Consider the following 25,602-nt stretch of genomic DNA (forward strand, 5'->3'; position numbering starts at 1 on the left):
CGCCCCTGACTAAATCTGTCGTCTCAGATTAGTCTTGACCCCGCCTATGATGGAATCAAGAGTCGCCGATCAGTAGCACCGAACGGTTTTCACTGGCGACGTTGTTGAAATCAAAGTGGCGCCGACGAAGTTTTCATCGGCGCCGGTGTTAGAAAGATGAGGCGCGAATAAGTTTTCAAATGGATGATATGGCCCGTTACTCGTTGTTATGTTAAAACTGGTTCCATTGAACACCTTTTATTAAATACATTTGGAATAAACGAGGATAAAGACAACCTGGAATGAACAATGAAGACCCCTCGCAATATCGATTTGGATCTGCAGGTACTTCTATTTCCGCTTCAACCTACTTGATCTGACTTGTGTTATGAAAATCTACAAATTATAATTTACGCCTTTAGAACAGAAGCTGATGTCATTTCCGGCATATCAGAGCTCATGAACGAGATCGAGGGCTGCATGACAGCGGTCGGAGATTCTGATGATACGAGGGCTGGGTCCTGTGATTCATCCACGTTTCGACACCTGAGTCTATTACAGCAAGCGGAGAGCTGTCTTCTGAACACAGGCAGACGCAACCAAATAATGGTTGGGTTGAGAATGCCATTGATACACACCAGAACATTGCCAACATCGGATAAGACCCGGAACCAAAGAACTTCCAAAGTGTCCGGATCTAAGGTGCCTTGGAAGTATGTGGCGTACTCTACCAACATCACGCAGCACATGATGACCCAACAAGCTGTCGTGCTTGCGACAACCAGAGCGAAGGTCACGATGACGTACTTGCTGCTCTTTGCGCGGCGCACTAGGGCTGCCTCTTCGGGTCTGACGTTGTCCGAGATCGTGACGATTCGCTTGTAGATGAGGATGTAGGATAGAGCCGTGAAGATTATGCATCCCAGGATGACACTAGGAGATACACAATAGAGGAGCGTGAGTGACGCGATCCTGTCGAATCCATGAAGCAGAAAATATAGTAATGGGAAAACTATCCAGCCGATTACGCAGATAGTAACGGAGAGCCTTGCTGTGCAGGAACGACGATTTGAGTAGTTGTCAACGCGAAGGATGAGGAGGCGTTCGACGGCAATGGCGAGCGTGCTAAGTAATGATATGACCAAACTTAGAGTAAACAGAGATACCATCCATGAGAAGGAGACGTTTTCTATTTCAAATGGAATCTGGATTGAAAAGAAATGAAGAGAAAATGGAAATACTATATTAATTGATTGATTACTTTTGAAAAAATGTCAAGGTTGGTCCAAAAGAAAACGTTTTGTGCAGTGTATCATATTCAGTGTGTAGTTAGACCTATATGCAGTAGTATGCAGGCAACAGTCTGTAGCAGTTGTGAAGTTCAAGTAGATGAAAAAATCTACTTATTTTGTATGAAAGACACATCAGTTGCCCAATGGATCAACCTTAAAGGGGAATCCAACCCAAATAAAAACTTGTTTTTATAAGGAAAAGAAAAATCAGACAAGTTGATAGGTGAAAGTTTGAACAATATTGGACAAACAAAAAGAAAGATATGAATTTTTAAAAGTTGTAAATATTGGTAATCACTATACCCATGGAGATTTCAAATTGGCCGTATATGGGATGTCATAGTGATGTAAGGCAAGGACTACTCTTCCATGTACTCCAATACATATTATGGCTAAAATGTCATTTTTCCCAAAAGTTTTATTTCAAATTATATTTTTCTTTCATGAGGACATAAAACAATATACTACATATTGCCCCAGGGGAATGGGTACTTAGGAGAAAACCACAAATCCCTGATAATAAAGTACATGGCCTATGGGAAGTTGTCCTTGCCCCTTGTCATAATTTACTTACCCAGTTGCCAATTTGAAATCTACATAGTATTAGTGATCTCAATTTTAAAGCAGCTATAACTTTCTTATTGCTTGTCCAATTTCTTTCAAACTTTCACCATTCTGTTTAATTTATTTTTCTCCTTCCCAACACAACATTTTATGGCCAAGGCTGGATTCCCCTTTAATTGGCGATCTTCATGGAGGCATATATGTGCGCAATTTACGTCCCAGAAATACGTCCAAAAGTTTGCCAAAAGTCCTATGGTAATGCAGTTATAAAGGTTCCTTTCGCAAATTTTGTACGAAAATTCCCAAGACAAGTGCAACACTGAAAGACCTACCATGGTGGAACAACGGCCAATAACATGAATAAGTAAAAAAAAAAACATAATGAGCGAGCTCTGCAGAGTGATCATAATCAATTTCACAATTGATCACAATTTGAAGCCCGTAGCAAAGCGTGTACCCAACAAATTGATTGCATCGCTTGTCACTTTGTGTTACATTAGCCTTGATCAGACGTGCGATCCTAGTCGGACTAAAATTCTATGATGAATGGATTAAAATTCTCAAAATATTTGTTAATACGACCCAGACGTAAGTCGTTTTGGTCTGAGGTCGGAGTATGGCGAGTGTCCGTCTGGGCCTCGACCTTTCCTCAACTTGGCTTCCTCAGACCTTTCTTCCAGCCTACGTCTGGGTCGTTATAAGATAAATATCTCTGGAATTTAATCCATTCAAACTAGAATTTATTATTGCTATAGTTTTATATCATGAACAGAGACACCAAGATCAACTGAACGAATCATTGACTATAACACCGTCTTCACACTGGCTACAAACACCGCTATAATACCGGGAATGTCCCGAGACTGTAGCGATGTCGCCTTCAGTGTGAATTCTCGGACCCGCAATAAACTACAAGGGTTGAATATGCAACAAAATAGGCAAGTTATATCAATTGTAGCGGGATGGACCTGCGACTGTCGCAGTGTTCCTTCAGCGTGAAGGCACAACACTACAACACCGGGATAAACCACTTGTGGTAATGTTTACTATGCTGTGGTAGCGTCGTGGTCTATAATAGTGGTAATGACTCTCGTCTTTCAATCTGAAGGGCGTGGGCTCGATTCCCCGCCCACAAGTATTTCCGGTGTATCAGAATCGGGTCACTCATGTGGTCACAAGCCTACGCGTACGTGTTTTGTTATTGAGGTAATGTGAATGGGTACAGGAATTTATCCCGGGACTGTGCTGGGATAACTTTTCTTCTGTGAATGCATTTATAACGGGTTTATAGCCGTGCCGCCATTCCGTGACAGCACAGGGTTTTGTAACCAGCGTGAAGACGATAAAAGACTTCCATAATCCAATGATTTTTTCCTTAAGGAGTCATTTTGGAGACAAGTTTTAACTCAACACAAAATTCGTCACAATGGCTAAGCCGGGGCTCAGGCTAGTGACGAGGGGCCATAATATGCATACACCCCTCCTCCGCGACTTTGTCATTTTCCCATTACGCTTCTTTAATGAATTATCGGTCCATTATCCGTATTCCCATTTCGTCGAACCCTAGTGAAAAGTCTCTATATATGTATACATATATATATATATATATATATATATATATATATATATATACATATGTGTGTGTGTATGTGTGTGTGTGTGGGGGGGGTGTATGGGTGAGTGTGTATATATTATGTTTGTTTACGTATGCATGGTATGTGCATGGTTGTGTGGGTTTTAAGGTGGGTGTGTGTATGGGTGTATAGTTATGTAAAGTTATGTTGAAGATTGATTTAAAATGGGATACAAAAATAATATATTTAGGTTGATTTCTGTTTTCCTGCAAATCATTTATATAGCCATTTAATATTAATTATTATCAAATACATACAGGGTTGGGGACTTTCTTTTTTTCAGATATAAAAGTATAATTTTAAGTTTCATTTCGTCCTAATTTGCTTCAGTTCTTGGTAAATACATACATGTATGTACTTTTTTTGCATATCCTTGTAAATATGACATGAAGATTTGTAGTTTTTTTTTTATTTATCTTCAGTTTATGTAATCCATTTGAATGAAATCCTAATAAAAACAGGTTGAAAAAAAGTGTACCGGGTACCGTCATTTATTAAAATACACAAATATATTACGGGTTGTATAGAAGAAGAAAGACGCCTGGCAACGAAGTCAGGCAAGTTTTTACAGAAATGGGATGAACTGACGGTGAAAAGGGATTTGAATGTGAACAGGTGTGATGTGTCTAGTGTGGTGCGAGTGTGAATCCTGGTGTGAATGTTGATTATTTTCTTTTTTTTTCTTTTTACTAATTCATTTCAATTTCCCCTTATCTTGTATCAATATGATTTGCAGATTTTTTTTTCTTTTTTTTTGTATCCTATTGCGCTTAAAATATGTTAAACGTTCTTTATGCAGATTTGTATATACAGTGCACTATGTTTGTTTACGTATGCATGGTATGTGCATGGATGTATGGGTGTTCAGGTGGGTGTGTGTATGTGTGTATAATTATGTAAAGTTATGTTGAAGCTTAGTTTAAAATGGGATGCAATAATACTAGATTTCGATTGATTTCTGTTTTCCTGCAAATCATTTATATAGCCATTTAATCTTAATTATTATCTAAATACATAGAGGGTAGGGGACGCAGTTAAGTAATTTCTTTTTTCAGATATAAAAGTATAATTTTAAGGAGTTTCATTCAAGCCTTATTTGCTTCAGTTCTTGGTAAATATATGTTTACTTTTTTGCATATCCTTGTTGATATGAAATGAAGATTTGTATCTTTTTGTATTTATCTGCAGTTTATGTAATTCATTTGAATGAAATCCTTATTAAAACATGTTGTAAAAAGTGTGTGGGGGTGGGTGATGGTGGGTGTGTGTTTCATGTAAGTAATGATTGACTCTGATATGATTACGAACATTTCTAATGATTGGTGTCATATGGTATTAGACGATCAGAAAGTTTGGCCAACTGCTACTGCTAGAACAAGTTGATATAACCCCCCCCCAAAAAAAAAAAAAAATAATAATAATAATAATAATAATTATGATAAATGATAATAATTATAAATGAATAAATACGTAAATAAATAAACAAATGAATGAATGAATAACTGAATAAATAAATGAATAATAATGATACACAAACGCGCCCACCCAAACACAACACTCATCTATAGCACAGCGCACACAACCTTACCACAAACAACGACGCACACCCTAACGCACATACACTACACACCAAACTGGTTGCTGAAGACAATTTGTGTAATGGGCGACTATATGTGGTTCTAGGTTTCTTTTTGCCGACACAAATTGGCACAATCGCCTCGCGACAATTTGTGCAGGGGTGACAATTTCTGGTGTCAGTTTTTGCAAAAGTGCATGGTCGCAGGGTGACAATTTGTGGTGCGACATGTTGCACACCTGCGCTATATACACTTTACGTCATAATTTCTTAGACAGGATTATTCAATTAAGTTCACGAAACGTGAAATCAGAAGTACCAACAGGTAAACAGACATTAATTGCTACAAATAATAGCTTCAATTACACATCATACAGCCGTATATGCTTACAGTTAATAATAATATTGACTTGCTTTAATTCCGGGAGATACCACATTATATTTCCCTCAGTGGGCGCATATTGCCCTCTTCAGTTCATCACGCGGGACAATATGAGACTACTTCGGGAAATATATATGGCATCTCCCTCTCAGCCAGTAAATATTATATACTTATACATCATATGAATTGGAAAGGTACAGCCTTCGTTTCCACCTAGTTGCAAATCAGTCATGCATGAATGATTATTTGAATGATTATAATTCATTAAGTGCGATAGTGCATATTTCATACCTTCCTGTGATCATTGAAGCGTAGCTGTCAATGCTTCAATGATCATGACTTATTTCCCCCTTTTTCTCAGAGTTGAGATGATATGATTTAATTTCATATAAAATTCCGATCCTTTTCATGATTCATAATCAGTCATGTATGAGTGGTCACTATTTGGAACAAGGTGTAAAACAGAGGCCATGCTTTCTTTTTAACTTTTATATTACATTTGATTTTGACAGAAAAATGAAATAATCACGAATTGCATATTAAATAAAAACATATCGTCTCATCTATCGGAAATATGAAATATTCATGTTCATTGAAACAGCGCATGCTATGCAGTGGCGTAACTACGGGGGGCGCCCCCCCCATCGGCTGCCCCCCCCAAAAAAAAAATATTACGTAAGAATTTTATCATCATTCCTGGTGCTCTCATTGTTGGAATAATGATATATACATGTATACATATATATATATAATCCTGTTAAACTAAATCATCCCGTTTTCAAGTCAATGTACACCAGATATATTTCTCGCACTTCCAGTTTTATTGTTTTATGTAGTGACATATGCTTTCTTATGACTATTTCATGATTGCCCCCCTTTTAAGGTCTGAATATCACACATATTTTCACCATTACCACCATCATCCTCATTCATCTCCATCTTCATCATATAAAATGATGAACACAATAACATTTTTATTCTGCGTTATAAATGTATGTATTAATTTAATGAGTCTTATTCCGGGATTGTCATTTTTTCAAGCAATCTGCTTATAATGACAATCTTTCTCCTGCGAACTGTAAATGTTAAAAAATTTCTTAGTTGGTAGTAAATCACATTTGTTTAGAATGCCTTTTTTTTCTTTCTAATTCATACCAAAATCAATTACCGATACCTGGCTATGCTATGTTTGTTACGTAATGGGAATTGTATTGTATAAGAATGTTATGAATGCAGATCTGTCCGCGCTTTCGTTCGCATTAGTGAACTGGTGAGATGTCTGCTCTTCATACAAAAAAATCAGCTCGCGCTTCGCCCTCTTATCATTTGGTTAGTGAAATAATTATGGCCTCAGTGAATTTCTATAAACATGCCTTAGAATGCCTCTCTTCAGTTCTGAACTTCAAATATTTTCAGCTCGCGCATCGTGCTCGCAATAATTGATTAGTCAGATATTTTCATGGGTTAGGTGTAATTCTAACAAAATCAGCCAACGCTTGCATGGCAATCGCGTTAGATGACTAGGGTGAGACATGTATGCTCTTCATGAATTCCTTAAAAAGTCCTTAAAATGTCCCTGTTTCGGGACAATATATACCCCCAAAAAAAATTCAGCTCGCGCTCGCATTCTTTGTTTTGTGAGAGAGGTACGTATCATGATTACACAAATTTGCTAATGATGTCCTTTCTTAGGTCTCAATATCAAAACTAATAATATAATAATAATAATAGAGGCATATTTACCCAGGGTAGCCACTTCAGTTCCGAAAACTGTTCTCCCAGCGGGCCCTGCTATTATTACCCCGGCTTTAGCACGGCTACCTTGATCGGGCGCTCGAGCATTCGAGGAATTTCTTCCTACCGGGTACCCATTCACCTCACCTGGGTCGAGTGCAGCACAATGTGGATAAATTTCTTGCTGAAGGAAATTACGCCATGGCTGGGATTCGAACCCACGACCCTCTGTTTCAAAGTCCGAAGACTAATCCACTGGGCCACAACGCTCCACAACTCTCAGCTCGCGCTTCTTGCTCGCATTATTTGAGAAGTGAGATACATATCCGTTTAATGGCACCGTCCTTTAAAAGTTTCTGTTAGGTCAGTATACCTGGCAATTTAGCGCGCTTCGACATTTTTGCTGGTGCCCCCCCCCCCCCACCATGCCATGACCCACGGTACGCCACTGATACTATACTCCAATGATCACAGCAAGGTCTAAAAGTATACATTATTTCAAATTATTAGAGAGCGGTGTTGGCTCAGTCGGTAACGCGTCTGCCCGTCGAACCAAAGATCGTGGGTTCGAGTCCACCCCGGGCGGATGACTGAAGCCAGTGCGTTGTGTGTAAACGTCTCTTCCATGTTTCATAGATGCAGGCTATGTTACATTGGAAAACACTCCGTCCCTCGGATAGGACGTTAAATGGAGGCCCCGTGTAGAGGAGAGTCACCCCCATTGCACGTTAAGAACCCACTGCACTATTCGTATAAGAGTAGGGGGAAACCCCGGTTTAGTGGTCCACCTGCATTCCCCCCAATCAGTTATACTACCAATTTACAAGTTTACAGACAATCAGTTATGAATACATAGAAATGCAAGGATAATAGTATGGAAGCTTAAAAGTGCCACCGAGATGTTGAGATAATTATCTCGGGAAGTCGACATCTTGATAGCAAAAGATAAGATGACGAGATCCTGGATCTCATCATGTCGACATCTTTTAGAAGAGATGATGAGATGACAAGATCCTGGATCTCATCATGTCAACATCTTTTAGAAGAGATGTTGAGATGACAAGATCCCGGATCTCATTATGTTGACATCTTTTAGAAGAGATGATGAGATGACAAGATCCTGGATCTCATCATGTTGACATCTTTTGGAAGAGATGATGAGATGACAAGATCCCGGATCTCATCATGTTGACATCTTGTAGAAGAGATGATGAGATGACAAGATCCTGGATCTCATCATGTTGACATCTTGTAGAAGAGATGATGAGATGACAAGATCCCGGATCTCATCATGTCAACATCTTTAGAAGAGATGTTGAGATGACAAGATCCCGGATCTCATCATGTTGACATCTTGTAGAAGAGATGATGAGATGACAAGATCCTGGATCTCATCATGTTGACATCTTGTAGAAGAGATGATGAGATGACAAGATCCTGGATCTCATCATGTTGACATCTTTTAGAAGAGATGATGAGATGACAAGATCCCGGATCTCATCATGTCGACATCTTTAGAAGAGATGATGAGATGACAAGATCCCGGATCTCTTCATGTTGACATCTTGTAGAAGAGATGATGAGATGACAAGATCCCGAATCTCGTCATGACGACATCTTTTAGATGAGATGATCTGACAAGATGCTTGCACCTGCACGCATTAACACCGACAGGAAGTTGGTTGATATTCGATATTCAAACTGTGAAGTTGGTTCGATATTCAAACGCGTGTGAATTTGGTTAATTTTCGATATTCAAAATTGGGGGCTTTCAAAGCTAAATAGGGGGTTTAACAGGTGCAGCACATCTCGGGCAACCATAAATACACTGGCTTGCCCTATTACGAGGACATTTAGGGGACAAGGTCAGTGAATAAAAGGGCATGAAATTTTTAATTTTTGATTTTTTTTGAGGGACCCCTAGAGATATCCCGACGGCTTAGCCAGGGTAACCACGTATCTGAACTTGTAGAACTCGACTCGGGCAACCAGATAAACACTACCTTGACCCGGTGTATGCACATTTAGGGGGCTCAAATTAACAAAATTAAAGGGAATAAAAGGCTATTTAGAGCATTTTTTAACTAAAAAAGTATTTTTTCAAGAGGCCGGCCCCAGGGATATCCCGACGGCCTAGCCATGGTAGCCACGTATCCTAACTTGTAGAATTCGACTCGGGCAACCAGATAAACACTAGCTTGACCCGGTGCATGCACATTTAGGGGGCAACTCGGTAAAGCATCTCATGAGCAGATCTTAATCTATTATACTCAGTCCTCATTCCTCCGCCAATAAAATATTCCGAAAGCTGAGTGACACTTGTATTTTTCTTTTATTCGCACAAAATATGTTTAGTGGTTGCCCATTCTTTGTTTTTAGAATCAGTCTAATCATAGTCATACTCTTCATTGTAATCAGTTTACAAAATTTAAAAAAATGAGAATTGGTTGGGTCGAATGAATATATTTAACCTTTTGTTGTAGATCGTCATATCATGGAGAAAAGATGTCGACGTATATCGATAGAAAACGTATTGTCAAAATATAAAATATGAGTATAAAGCTCCTCTAATCTTTAAATGATTGTCATGAGACATTTTCTTTTGCATATGTATCTTTCAATTCAATTAACCAGCAAGGAGTAATACCCCTCCAATAAAACTTTCATGAACGAAAATGTCTCTTTTAGACAATATCGCGTGACTAATTTCAAAGCTCTTGATTGATTGATCGACTAAATTTCCAAAGCGACTATCACATAATTAGAATTTAATTTCAAAATCATTTTAAAAGGCCAAAATTTTCTAGCTCGCTTCGCTCGCTTGCGACTTTTTCAAATTATTCCACATTTGCTATGTTGTCGTGCCTTAGCATATTTCGTTTATTATCCGCAACTGCGTTGAACTTAATATAATTGTGGTGTATGTACCCGCGATATGATAAAAAAAATTGGCCATCTGCAATATTTAAAAATATCACGAGGCTCCGGGGGCTCCACCCCAGACCAGTGGCGCCACCGAATGGGGAGGCCCCAGTGAGTTGCCCCCCCCCCGAAATTTGAAGAAAAAAGTGTGTTGTAAACGTCATAATTCTCCAAAAATGTTTTTTGTTCTTTAAATTTTAAAAATTTTATCCTCTTGATCCATTCAAAATGTTGCTCGCGCTACACGCTCGCGGTTATTAATGATTGAGATAAGTAAAATATCTGTTCACATGGGGCTTAAAAATCATATGTTATTAGAGTTTTCATTATTCGTTTTAGCGAGATACATATCCTGCGTATTCATAATTTTCATAAATGAAATATTTTCAGCTAATTAGATAGCCATTCAGTTCATGATTAGTATTACAAAAAGTGCTTAGAACGTCCAGGTATCATCCCGGATATCAAAAATTTTCAGCTCGCGCTCCGCGCTTGCATTATTTATTTGGTGAGATATCATCTTTATGACCCGATCAATGCAAACAGCTAATCCTTAACAAAAAATTGTGTGTCACCACCCCCGGCCCCAAAATGTTTGTTTTTCCTCCTCCTAGGTTAAAAAACTTGGTGCCATCATTGCCCCGGACCCGATCCGCATAGCACTCCCCCCTCAAAAAAAAAATATGATGTCATTTTCTGCATACCATGTCAAAATCAATCTCAAAGTTAAAGGTGATTTTTTTGTCTCGCTCACTTCGCTCGCCTGAGATTTATTATGAAGCAAATTTTTGCTGCGTGCGCTATGGTGTGTCCTCTCTTTTTTGTCCTTATCACGCAATGAGCTTCGCCCTTATGCTCGGGGCATGATTATAAAATATCCTGTTCATACAATGATACGAACAACCCATATGCTCGGGGCATGATTATAAAATATCCTGTTCATACAATGATACGATCAACCCATCCGTTCTCCCTTTCCTTTCTCTCCCCCCCCCCCCCCCCCCCTTTCCCCTTTCCCCCTTTCGCTTCTTTCTCTTTTTTTCTATCTTTCCTTGTTTTTTTACTGTACCCATTGGCGGTACCAAGGGATGGGGAAAAAGTCAGGACCGTGGTTCCCCATGCTTGAAATAGCCCTATATTCCTTTAATTTTGTTAATTTGAGCCCCCAAAATTTGCATGCGTCAGATGAAGCTAGTGCAAATCTGGTTGCCCGGGTCAAGATCTACAAGTTAGGATGCCTGGTTGTCCCGGCTATAGGCCGTTTGGATATCTTGGGGGCCACTTAAAAAAATCACTTTATTAATATAAAAAATGCTTGATATAGCCCAATATTCCTTTATTTTAGTTAATTTTAGACCTCAAAATGCGCATGCACCTGATCAAGCTAGTGTTTATCTGGTTGCACGGGTCACGTTCAACAAGTTAGGATGCCTGTTTGCCCCGGCTAGGCCGTTGGATATCTCTGGGGGCCCCTTGAAAAAATATACTTTTTTAAATTAAAAAAGATGCTCTAAATAGCCCTTTATTCCCTTTAATTTTGTTAATTTGAGCCCCCTAAATGTGCATGCGCCGGGTCAAGCTAGTGTTTATCTGGTTGCCCGAGTCGAGTTCTACAAGTCAAGATACGTGGTAACCCTGGCTAAGCCGTCGGGATATCCCTAGGGGTCTCTCGAAAAAAAAATAATTAAAAATCTCATGCCCTTTTCTTCACTGACCTTGTCCCCTAAATGTCCTCGTACTAGGGCAAGCCAGTGTATTTATGGTTGCCCGAGATGTGCTGCACCTGTTAAACCCCCCTATTTAGCTTTGAAAGCCCCTAATTTTGAATATCGAAAATTAACCAAATTCACATGCGTTTGAATATCGAACCAACTTCACAGTTTGAATATCGAATATCAACCAACTTCCTGTCGGTGTTAATGCGTGCAGGTGCAAGCCCCGGGGGGGCCACTTCCATTCACGAGTGGATACCATGCGCGACCATGGGGTCTCGAAAAGCACCCTAAACACGTAATTTCCATATTCTGAAAATGCACCCCTTAACAAGTATTGGCGTGTGAAACCCTACCCTTAACAAGTATTGGAAACAAAACGATACTCTTGGCAAATATTCCCTGAAATGAACCCCTAAACAAGTACAGGAATGTTTTATTGTTACGGGTCCTTCGGTCGTCGATCGGCTTTACCTTACTTTGGTTTATATAGTGCGACCCACCTTCTACACCTCGCGCAAATAGGACTCTAAACACGTAGTGTTGGGGCAAAAAGGACATCCTTTATAAAACATTTTAAGTTTGTTTTATCATCCCCGCAAATTCGACCCTAAACACGTACTTTTCCTAGCAAAATAGATACCCTTTTTTCATTATTTTTGTGTTTTTGACACCCTTATCACGTTACGTACGTAACGTGCCCTATCGTGAAAAGGACATCCTTTTTACGTGTTTTTTTGGTCGCGCATGGTATCCACTCGTCAATGTAAGTGGCCCCCCCCCCCCGGGTGCAAGCATCTTGTCAGATCATCTCATCTAAAAGATGTCGACATGACGAGATCCGGGATCTTGTCATCTCATCATCTCTTCTAAAAGATGTCAACATGATGAGATCCAGGATCTTGTCATCTCATCATCTCTTCTACAAGATGTCAACATGATGAGATCCAGGATCTTGTCATCTCAACATCTCTTCTAAAGATGTTGACATGATGAGATCCGGGATCTTGTCTTCTCATCATCTCTTCTAAAAGATGTCAACATGATGAGATCCAGGATCTTGTCATCTCATCATCTCTTCTACAAGATGTCAACATGATGAGATCCAGGATCTTGTCATCTCATCATCTCTTCTACAAGATGTCAACATGATGAGATCCGGGATCTTGTCATCTCATCATCTCTTCCAAAAGATGTCAACATGATGAGATCCAGGATCTTGTCATCTCATCATCTCTTCTAAAAGATGTCAACATAATGAGATCCGGGATCTTGTCATCTCAACATCTCTTCTAAAAGATGTTGACATGATGAGATCCAGGATCTTGTCATCTCATCATCTCTTCTACAAGATGTCGACATGATGAGATCCAGGATCTCGTCATCTTATCTTTTGCTATCAAGATGTCGACTTCCCGAGATAATTATCTCAACATCTCAGTGGCACTTTCAAGCTTCCATATAATAGGAACCAGAAAGTAGCATGAATACTTCTCTCTTTCATTATACGATGGCCAAGTTAGGAATCTTGGGTTTTCAGCAAAGTTCACCTTCTCATTTTGCTTATGTAGCGTACAAATAATCCTTTTAGACACTGTATATGTATGCTCATGCGAACCAATATTGGATATAACTATAGCAAATAGATGTGCATGATGAAACAATGAAGTTGGATTTAAAAAGAAAACAATGCGAAAGTTGTCTAGATTTGCCCTCTGTCATACGCATGGTAAGATAAGCATGACAAGACAAGTGATATGTTTTTTATGATTTGCCACCTGCCACCAAGGCCATTGAAACAATAAGGAAACTCGTAAAGTGGAAATAAATATTACTTTTCTGTTAATGCTTACTCGGACATGATTATGTCTGTTGAACAATGCAATATGATTTATTCTGGCAATATGCTGCTAAAGGTTGTTTAAATTTGTAATATTTTCTTAAATATTCGCATGGAAACACAATCATGATTATTCACAGTATATATTTACCGTATTATGGAGAAATTTTCTCTGTTGATTGTAATTCATCATATTTGATATTTGTATTTTTCTATTTTGTTTTCTTTCAGAAGAAAGGGACTAGCTTACTTTCGCTTCCTGGTGTAAATTGATATATTAGGGATGAAGGTCTGTATAAATAGTATGATTCTTATGGAACTTTAATTGTCTAGAAGATATTCAAATGTAGCAGAAATTCCATAAACATATTAGTGTGGAAATAAAATAATTATGTTAAAAAGTTTGTTTTTTATCTATTATTTAAGTATTCATGTTTTACTTATTACAAATGATAGAATAAGTTGAAGAATAGTCCGGTTTAGCTATGAAACCCTCCACCTGTATACGAACACAAATATAAATGCAAATTAACATAAAATATTTGACTACAAAAATGACAACAAATAAAATCTTTCGGAGTAAAGAGAGGAATACAAAACTGAAACAAGTATACCAAAATAGGTTATATTACAATGATTGACAGTTGGCAGAATAGATAGAATTGGTGGTATGAACTGAAAAACGAAGCTTAGGGTGCTTGCTTTATGCGAGAATAATTTTCTTTTGAATTCAGTTTTAGGGAATGGAATGTCAAGGGGAGAACTTAGTGAATAGCGGATACAATAGTTAAAGGTCGAAAAGAGAACTTTGATAGTTAAAGGTGCATGGGTAATGGGTGATATCAAGTAATTGGAGGCATTATATTGATATTTTAATAAAAAACAATGTCATCTCAGTCTTTGTTCACCCGACTGCCAAGATACGGTTGTAGGTCGCATACACTGTCGAATGTCTTCATGCTTGTTTAGAATTGATTTCGCAGAGGTATATATTTTGTAATTTTTGTTCTTGCATATTAAATCAAGGTCATTTGTAAATGCTCTTTAATTTCAGAAGAGTTATGGAAATTAAGGAAGATAACGGTATCGTCTGTATCAAGTGAAATCTCACAATTTTAATATTTTTTAAAGTTATTGATGAACAATAAAAATGGGACCCAAAGTTGACCACTGATGCATCACATGTTTCATAGTTACAAATTGTCTTTACTGATTATCTATGGTAACATATTGTTTGCCGACCAAGTACTTAGAGCATTCACGTTCTTTATTAATCATAAAAGAAATCAGGAAATAAATAAATGAATAAACAAATAATCAAGTCATTTAATCATAACTCCTTGTGTCATTTCCATCAGGAATTCTGAGACCAAAAAATAAAATCGGAAATATCAATTGAGATACGATAGAATCATGCCTTTAAATGATACGAATATTTAAGAGAGTGGATTAGACCCCAAAACGTGATTTGTTTCTATGCTCAAGATAATGACGATGTTCTACCGCGCCATTCGCTTTTTTGAAATTTGAATTTGTAAACGAGTATGAACAAATGATAAAAAATGGAATTAATCGACAATTTCTCGTTGGGGGTGATTAGATTTGAATAAATAAAAAATAAAAAAAGTTTTAGGCCTACCGGGGACAGTGATCTAGAGGCAAGCAAAATTTTTCTTAGCCTATACACTCTTTTGAGAATCGCTATCATAAATGCATTATTTGATCTTTGATTATTGCATGTTATTTTGTTTTTTCGTATCCATTGAATCATATATATATATATATAATCCTCAAAAGATTGGAAATCTGAGTCTAGCCGATAATTTCTCCAAACTTCAAAGTTTACACAATGCATATTTGATATCATTCAGAGGATTATTTAATTCTCTTTAAAATGATACCCTATATTACATGGTGTGATTATGGTTTACATGGAGATGCAGTGCCTTAAAGTGTGGGGAAACGTCAAAATTTAAAAAATGCAAAAATGACATGATATTGAAAGTCACTGTTCTTTTTTCCGTGGTGATGAGTGAGTTTGCACTTTAACGTCGACATTAACATGGAATCAAACACACCTCTGCACAAGCACATGACAAACAAACAAACAAACAAACATGCACGGGTATTTCAAACCACGACACGAACCATGTTATCTCACAGATCTCCGTGTTAATGTTGATGTTAAGGTGCATGAAGACAAAATAAACCGCTGAGAGTCTCGTCACCACTGAAAAAAAGAACAGTGACTTTCAATATTGTATCATTTTGCAACTTTTGAATTTTGACCTTGCCCCACATTTCAAAGCACTGCACCTCCATATGAACCATAATCAAATTATGTAGGGTATCATCTTAAAGAGAATTAGATGATCTATTCATTGGTATCAATTATAGATTAATATTCACTAAAAACGAGGAAGGATTATTATTGATCAAAGTCAGATTTCGAAACTTTTTTGAGGGGTTTACATTTACAAATATATATATATATATATATATATATATATATATATATATATATATATATATTTATATATATATATATATATATATATATATATATATATATATATATATATATATATATATATATATATATATATATATATATATATATATTTATATATATACATGTATATATATATATATATATATATATATTTATATATATACATGTATATATATATATATATATATATATATTTATATATATATATATGTAATCCCCTTAAAAAAGTTTGGAAATCTGACTCTGATCAATAATAATCCCTCCTCGGGTATATATATATATATATATATATACATGTATATATATATATATATATATATATATATATATATATATATATATGTATATATATATATATATATATTTATATATATATACATAATATATATATGTGTGTGTGTGGGGGGGGTGATGGTGTACGTGTGTGAGGGTGTGTGGGTAAGTGGAAGTGAGAGGGTAGGTGGATGTGTGTGTGGTGTTTGCTCGCTTGGTTTCTATTTGTGTTGGTGGGTACATGTAAATGTGTGCTGCTTATTTTGTACAAATTGTTCAAGATGTGTGGTCTTTAATCTTATTTATTGGTAGTTAGTGGATTAGTGATGGTCCGTCACTGATGGATGCATTACGTGGAGCGTTATTTATTATGCTGTGGGAATTACCATCACTACTGAATCGTACTTTTTCAAGGAGTGCTGAATAAAATGAATAGAATTTTAGATTGCAGTAGGTTTTTCTTTGTCCAATTCTTCCAACGATATTCAACTTGTGATTTACTTTAATTCAACTCAGTTAGTAGAGGGGAAAAAGCTCTTATCATGCCCACTTTTTGTTCACGACAGTTGATCCATTTTTCAGATTGAGGGGCAAAGTCATGAATCGACGTTCCAAAGGCGATCGATCAGACAAAACAAACAAACTCACCCCCCCCCCCACACACACACACATAGGCCTATATTTTATACATATCTTACCAATAATTAATAAATGTTTTAGTATACTGACATGAAAGCAGGAAAAAGGTACCTGTTTATGACTGTTTGTAGTAACTGATGAGGATAGATGCATGTATCTCACTACACAGAGTGCCAAGAGCGAGCTAAAATTTCTTTATATTCTGACCTGAAAGCTTGATATTCTAAGTATTTTGGTACCAATGGTTAACAGGTTAAGATGGGTATAAAAAAAAAGAACAATAGATGCGAGCGCGAAGCGCGAGCAGAAAATTTTGATATTTCGATCTGAAAAAATGACAGTTTTAATGGACGTTTTTAATAAAGAACAAAGTATACATCCAACAAAAGATTATTGCAAATCGAAGCGGATCTTCTTTTGAGGTATAGAACTGAAAACGGGATTATCTACTCACCTATTTAATCATAAAAAGTGTTGATTTTGCTAAAGAAATTATGAGAGCGCGAGCTGAAAATTTTTATATTTCAATCTGAAAAACGAACATTTTGAGCACGATTTTAAATAAAGAACGAGTTCGTATCTCAATCTCGCTTGCTGATTTCTGTGTAACATTGCAATCTTATTTTATTTTTGCACATGTGGAATTATTTGGGGCAAAACGATGTGATTGCCCACCCCCAATGTTTTTATTGGTGGGGCGATCCCCCCCCCAAATCGACGCCTCTGTCGAGAACCTATTCTTCGTGACTGAATTTAGATAAATGAAAATTTATTTGGTTGTAAAGTGCAGCTTGTAAAAAAAATTATTTCAATTTTTCCCAATTTTTAGCCGTTCATTACTTGCCGCTAACTTGGAGTTTTTAAATTCACATATATTGCATTGACAATGCCTCCTGTAAATCGGTTCGTTACCAACTACGTAATCTTCCACAAAAAATATCCTCCCGGGTTGATTTTGTTTTGCAGTGCCTGGCTGTTCAAAGTTCCCATGCCCAACTCCCCCTCCACCCCCCCCCCTTAAGCTTCAAGACACTATCAAGTTGGTGTAGCTGTCCAGAAAAGCCCTCATACTGCACTGGCTCCCTATTAAAGTCGGGTATTTTGTTGCTCACTTTTCTTCCCATTCTTGGATCAGCATCTTGGTCGAAAGAAACTCACTTCTTACACACCAAAAAGTATATTATAATATACTTAGTATCTGGTTCTCTAGTAGCATTTTTTTAGTCCAGATTTCAAATAGTTCAAAAACCCTGAGGGAAATATCATTCCATCCAAGCTCCAATTGTTGGCATAGAGCCTTCCTGGAAAGATTACAATTTATCCCTAAATAAGGTCTCTTTAAAGGTCTTCTCAAAACCTTGTTCTTTTCTTCACTGCTCTCTACATGTATGTACCTTTAGCACTCTAATGAATAGATTTCGCGCCTATGATACGTCACATTATTGTTATCATTACAAATGGATATATGATCACTGATATTTATGTATATCCAGTATTTCGATTTGGAATATACATGCAATTAAGCCATGAAACATGAAACTAACCCACCAATAAAATTGCATAAAACGTATTAAAACATTCCAGGCCTTTGTCAATTTCTATTGCTCAATAATGATCAAATCATATAATCTTCTTTATTCTGTTTGTAATACTAAGCCTCATTTCGACCCACTTCCACACATTGATGTATGTGGCATTTACACTAATGCAAACACACCTTACATGCCTTACCCATACAAGTTTATGGCACCAACCGTGTACGTCAAAATACTCATACTCTGTCAAAAGACACGAATGCAGGGACACACACTCCAAGTACTCAACATGTAACGTCCCCGATTTGATAGTAATTTGTCACATTTACGTCCACAGTTGGTGGTAATTGCCCAGGCACGACCTAAAGGGGAAGTTCGCCCTGACAAAAAAGAGTTTATTGAAAAAAAAAGCATTAAAAAAATCTTTAAAAATATTGGTAACGGTTTGAATGAAATTCATCAAAGATTTTCCAAGTTATCAGAAGTTTAAGCTTTGTGACGTCATATGCGAGCGTCTTCCGCAAACATCGTGTACGAGTAAAACAAATGAAGACTTTCTTTTTGAAATTACAATGAATTTCGTTTTACCTTCAGTATACCAAGAGGCAAATTATTCCACACCTGCTGGAAGAATGTGTTTATCTACTTTTTATAGTCATCATAAACAAATAAAAAATGCTCTTATATGACGTCATGAATAAAAATGCTCTAATTTCCAACTTTCTTTATAGTTCGTGGATTTTCCTAAAACCTTTAACCATATTTTTCTAGTATATATGCAACTAACTTTTCTTCAGAGTAAACTTCCCTTCTAGATAAACACACACTTTCTGCTCATACTAACAAACAAATAACAAGTCTGTTCACCTCTGGAAAGTCATAAAAGTTGACGACAAATATTGCGACAGCCGAAGCACAATCCGCTAGAGCCAAGTTGAAAATGAAGACATGACGGCCCTTTCTTAATTCCCTGTTAAGCAACATGGCGCACATCGAGCCAAAGTTGAGGCATGCGCCCATGAAAGAGAACAGCAGCATAGCCGAATGGTAGATGTAGGTTCTCGCTGGTTCCCCCATTCTTGATTATAGATTTAATGCTCCACTTTAAAATTATTCACTGATGTTTCTGTTAAATAGCAGAGAAAAAGAATAAAACAAATAAAACAACAGTTAGAGAAGTTGGAATGAATTGCAAGGGTTGTCACACTACTCACATCGCCCCTAAATACACAGACACCTATAGGGGCTTACACACTTTGATTGCATTTTCAGGTTTCTTTTTTTTTTTTACAAATGAGCAATATTAGTAGCACATGAGCAGTAGAAACTATGATGATAATGAAAATGATGATGGTGATGATAATAATAATAATAATAATAATAATAATAATAATAAATAGTGTTTAGAGTAGTAGTAGTAGTAGTAGTAGTAGTAGTAGTAGTAGTAGTAGTAGAGTAGTATTAGTAGTAGTAGTAATAATAGTAGAGTAGTAGTACTACTAGTAGTAGTAGTAGTAGTAGTAGTAGTAGTAGTAGTAGTAGTAGTAGTAGTAGTAGTAGAGTAGTAGTAGTAGTAGTAGTAGTAGTAGTAGTAGTAGTAGTAGTAGTAGTAGTAGTGATGATGTAAGATATAAATAGAGGCATTAACGAATAAAAAGCAATGCTGATTAGAACAATATATTAAATACGATTAAATCATATACTTTATACCGAAAAGGTAGGTTAAATTTAGAGTATCTAGCCATGCATCATATTGTGTTGGTGTACTCTGTTTTCTGTATTTTTTTAATCTGTATAATGGATTCTTGAAGAAGATAGAATTATAGATCAAAGCTTCACAAATAAAGGAGAAGAAGTTACGATGTCTCATAGTATATTTACTTCACTATAATATAGTGAAAGATTGGTGAAAGATTAATATTATTAATCTTTCACCAACGACGAGTGACCGCCAGTGTTTCAAAGCTTACGAAAAATTTCTTGAATATATGTGTGTATATATATATATATATATATATATATATATACAAGAGAGAAGGGAGGGGTGAGTGGGAGTGGGTGTGTGTTTATGTAGGAATACTGATTGGAGAGAAAGAGGGAAAGTAAGGAAATTAACAATTGGTGCAATTTTGCCAATACATTATACACTATAACATTGATAACGTGTTTTCAAATTTTGCTCAAACATTCCCCCCCCCCAAAAAAAAGGAAACCCTTGTTGCCATAAGTATTTCCTCATCACCATGTATTCCGTATTTGAATCCATTGTCCCCAGAGTTACTAAGAAATTCGAAAACGAAGCTATAGTAAGAAACTTAGAGTCAGGAATTGAATACTTACTTTGCTTTTATAATGGTGTCCCTGAATCAGCATCAAGTTACGAATTAAAAAGTGGGATATCCGAAAAAAATTATTTTACCACTCCTTTATATATCGCTGCAGGTATAACGTCGTTTACTTCGCACTTCAGATGCTAATGATATTGTTATCCTTTGGTTGGTGAATAAAGCGATTCACACCAATCAGGTTTAGCATGTTTAGTAACGAGTAACAATAACACTATTCAAATTGGGTTTTTTTACAGTTAGATGCTTTCACAATAACCCTGCCACTGACCCGACTTTACATAAGCCACGTTGTGCGCGCAACTGTAGAATTTCTAAGGGCATACACATGGCAATGGGAAGTTGGCCTGGTTAAGCACCCCCTCCACAAAGTTTTTCTGGGGGTGCTGTTTTTTTTAGTCATAATTATGCAAATGAAAGAATCGATGATGTCCCTCACTCACTATTTCTTTTGTTTTTTTTTGTTTAAATTATACAATATTTCAGTTTTTACAGATTAGACAATAAGGATCAACTCGACTAAACCATATAATGTTAAACAATGGTAATTCCACATGTTCAGGGAGAAATAAAACATTGTTTCACATGACAATGAGGAGAAATTTAGAATATTTCAGATTTCTTATAATAAAATACAAAAGAAAAAGTGAGTGAGTGATGTCATCAGTTCCCTCATTTGCATACTGACTGGGATGTGCATATAACTATACACAACAAAAAAGTAAGTCCCCCCTAAATAAAATTGCTCTAACTTTTGAACGGAATTATTTTGAGATATGATATTTCGCAGGTAGTTTTCTACACTCATTGAGCAACTCCTGGTCAAAAATGAGACTGATCGGTTGAGTCATGCATGAGTAATTAAAGATTGAATAAAAAATAACCATTTTTTGAAAGTCACAAGAGTCGTTTTTCAGATTGTGCAAAATACATAGTTGGGCAAAAGTTGTTTTATGTGAATTTTATGGTGTTATGCTGTTTTACTATCCATCATTTAGCCACTCCACACAAATTTGATATCGTATGTTCATGGTGGAGTGAGCACAATGTATTGCAGGGGCCGCGGAAGCGAGGGGGGCTTCAGCCCACACCTGTTGCACCCACAAATGTAATAACGCCCAAAAATGTAATAACACTTTGCCCACAAATGTAATAACGCCCACAAATGTAATAACACTTTACCCACAAATGTAATAACACTTTACCCACAAATGTAATAACACCCACAAATGTAATAACACTTTACCCACAAATGTAATAATTTTTGATCGCCCACAAATGTAATAATGACTTTACCCACAAATGTAATAAATTTGAAGGGATTTTTGGCGAATCCGTTCTAAACTAATATCCTATAGTAGTACGTTCATATAGCACAAAAGTGCAAAGACTTTATTTCCAGACCCGGATAATAACAAAATTATGATATAAGTCCAAAGTCTTTTTTCCAGACCCGGTTGTTTCAAAAATTATATTATAAGTTGAAAGTCTTTTTACCAGATCCGGTTGTTTAAAAAATCATAATATAAGTTGAAAGTCTTTTTTCCAGACCTGGTTATTTTAAAAAATTATAAATAAGTCCAAAGTCTTTTTTCCAGACCAAGTTGTTTAAAAAAATACAATATAAGTTGAAAGTCTTTTCTCCAGACCTGGTTGTTACAAAATTAAAAATCTAAGTTCAAAGTATTTTTGCCAGACCAGGTTGTTTCAAAAATTAAAAATCTAAGTTCAAAGTATTTTTGCCAGACCCGGTTGTTTCAAAAATTATAATATAAGTTGAAAGTCTTCTTTCCAGACCCGGTTGTTTCAAAAATTATAATATAAGTACAAAGTCTTTTTACCAGACCTGGTTGTTTCAAAAATTGTAATATAAGTTAAAGTCTTTTTTCCAGACCCGGTTGTTTAAAAAATCATAATATAAGTTGAAAGTCTTTTTTCCAGACCTGGTTATTTTAAAAAATTATAAATAAGTCCAAAGTCTTTTTTCCAGACCAAGTTGTTTAAAAAAATACAATATAAGTTGAAAGTCTTTTCTCCAGACCTGGTTGTTACAAAATTAAAAATCTAAGTTCAAAGTATTTTTGCCAGACCAGGTTGTTTCAAAAATTAAAAATCTAAGTTCAAAGTATTTTTGCCAGACCCGGTTGTTTCAAAAATCATAATATAAGTTGAAAGTCTTCTTTACAGACCCGGTTGTTTCAAAAATTATAATATAAGTACAAAGTCTTTTTACCAGACCTGGTTGTTTCAAAAATTGTAATATAAGTTAAAGTCTTTTTTCCAGACCCGGTTGTTTAAAAAATCCTAATATAAGTTGAAAGTCTTTTTTCCAGACCTGGTTATTTTAAAAAATTATAAATAAGTCCAAAGTCTTTTTTCCAGACCAAGTTGTTTCAAAAATTATCATAAGTTCAAAGTCTTTTCCAGACCCAGTTGTTTAAAAAAATACAATATAAGTTGAAAGCCTTTTTTCCAGACCTGGTTGTTTCAAAATTAAAAATCTAAGTTCAAAGTATTTTTGCCAGACCCGGTTGTTTCAAATATTATAACATAAAGTCTTTTTCCAGACCCAGTTGTTTAAAAATTATAATATAAGTTGAAAGTCTTCTTTCCAGACCCGGTTGTTTCAAAAATTGTAATATAAGTACAAAGTCTTTTTGCCAGACCCGGTTGTTTCAAAAATTGTAATATAAGTTGAAAGTCTTTTTTCCAGACATAGTTATTTAAAAAAATATAATATAAGTACGAAGTCTTGTTTTCAGGACCCGGTTGTTAAAAAAATTACAATATAAGTTCAAAGTCTTTTTGCCAGACCTGGTTGTTTCAAATATTATAATATAAAGTCTTTGTCCAGACCTGGTTGTTTCAAAAATTATAATATAAGTCCAAAGTGTTTTTCCAGACCCGGTTGTTTAAAAAATTATAATATAATTTGAAAGTCTTTTGCCAGACCCGGTTGTTTCAAATATTATATTATAAGTTAAAAGTCTCTTTTCCAGACCCAGTAGTTTCAAAAAGTCTTTCTTCAAGACTCAGTTATTTTAAAATAACAAATCATAAAAAAGATATATGAAAATAATACAACAAAGGCACTTGCCCGCAATCTTATTGATGTTGAATATTGTTGTTGTTTTAGCTTATACGGTGCGTGTCATTCAGTAGTGAATATTTGCGCCGATAATATGGAAATATTGCATAGTGTTCCCTCCAAAACCACTTATTTCAAAAATCATTTCTTAAAGAGTCAAAAAGTAGCAAAGATCCCCACTCTCTTATTAATGTTAAATAACTGTTGTTGTTGTTGTTTTAGCTTATACGGCGCGCGTCATTCAGTAGTGAATATTTGCGCCAAACATGGGAATATAACGTAGTCTTTCATCCAGTCCCAGATTTTTCAAATAAATAATAAATTAGTAATAATGATAAAAAAGACCAACGAACCTATTTATGTCGAATAACATGGACATATAGCGTAGTCTCTCCTCCAGACCCAGTTATAAAAATCGTTAAAAACACAACAACAACAAAACAAAGACCTTGCAATCTTATCAACATTGAATAGCATGGAAATAAGGTGTAGTCTTTGCTCCAGACCCAGTTATTTCAAAATAGGAAATAATGAGAAACAATAAAAACAAACAATATTAGCAAAGACCCCAAAATACAATAGATGTAGAATAAGGTTGTTGTTTTTATTTTTATCAAGGGTTTTAAGGCGCATATCATTCAGATATGAACATTTACGCCTATGATTAATTTGTCGTTTTCGTAGTATGCGTTATGACATGGTTTCTATAGTTTGGAAGATGCTGGGGATTAAGTTTTAAGATTAAAGTTTCGCTTATTTTGTATTTTTAAGAGAACTGGGTGTGGGATGAATAGAACACTCAAAACCCAAGCATTTTAACTGGGTTTAATTTTGAAGATTGGTCTTAGCTTTGATTTTTGTTTCAATATTTGTTTATCTTTTAAATAACCGGGTCTAGACGAAATACTAAGCATAATACTAAGATTGTTTAAATTATTATTTAAAGGACTGGGTGTGGAATAAAGACAACGGTCTAAACACTTGCTTTTCTACATGGTCTTATATAATTTGGGGGATTGTTGATTCTTAGATTCGTTGTTGGGGTTTTGGTTTTATTGTTTTTATATTCTTGAAATAACTGTGTCTGGAGGAAAGTCTACAATCGAACTTCATGTTATTCGACAGTAATTAAATTATTGGGTATTCGTTTTAGAATATTTTTAAAAATTATTTTGATTGTGTTTTTTTTTCAAATAATAACAAAGTCTGGAAAAAGGATGTTTGCTTTACCCATGCATTATTACAATGTTTTGTAGGGATATTAGTATTATTTATATAAAAAAAAACTGGGTGTGGGGTAAATACATAATTTTACACCCAGTTACACCCATTAAGGGTGTAACTTTTGAAGATTGGTCTTAGATTTGAATTTTTTTTAATTCATTTTTTTTAATTCATTTTTTTTAAATAACAAGGTCTGGAAGAAAGAGTACTTTTTAAAATTCGTGTTATGCCACAAGAATAAGAATATAATAGCTTTTTAAATAATTTTTTTTCAAAAATTAGGCATAGAATAAAGACAACGCTCTTAACTTCTTTTAAAACCAGTTCATAGGTTTACGGATTATTTGGTCT

General features: G+C 35.7%; 1 protein-coding gene across 1 annotated transcript; it reads right to left on the bottom strand.

Annotated features, from left to right (window-relative positions):
- Window positions 1-256: 256 nt before the first annotated feature.
- LOC121415656 lies at window positions 257-21,141 on the bottom strand. Its single transcript, XM_041608950.1, has 3 exons — window positions 20,935-21,141; window positions 19,462-19,720; window positions 257-1,184 (listed from the first exon to the last, which is right to left on the bottom strand). Exons 2-3 carry the CDS (start codon window positions 19,669-19,671, stop codon window positions 390-392), a joined length of 1,005 nt encoding a protein of 334 aa, XP_041464884.1. The 5' UTR covers window positions 19,672-19,720; window positions 20,935-21,141; the 3' UTR covers window positions 257-389.
- Window positions 21,142-25,602: the final 4,461 nt, after the last annotated feature.

This window comes from Lytechinus variegatus, chromosome 5 (genome assembly GCF_018143015.1).
Source record: "Lytechinus variegatus isolate NC3 chromosome 5, Lvar_3.0, whole genome shotgun sequence".
NCBI lineage: Eukaryota > Metazoa > Echinodermata > Echinoidea > Temnopleuroida > Toxopneustidae > Lytechinus > Lytechinus variegatus.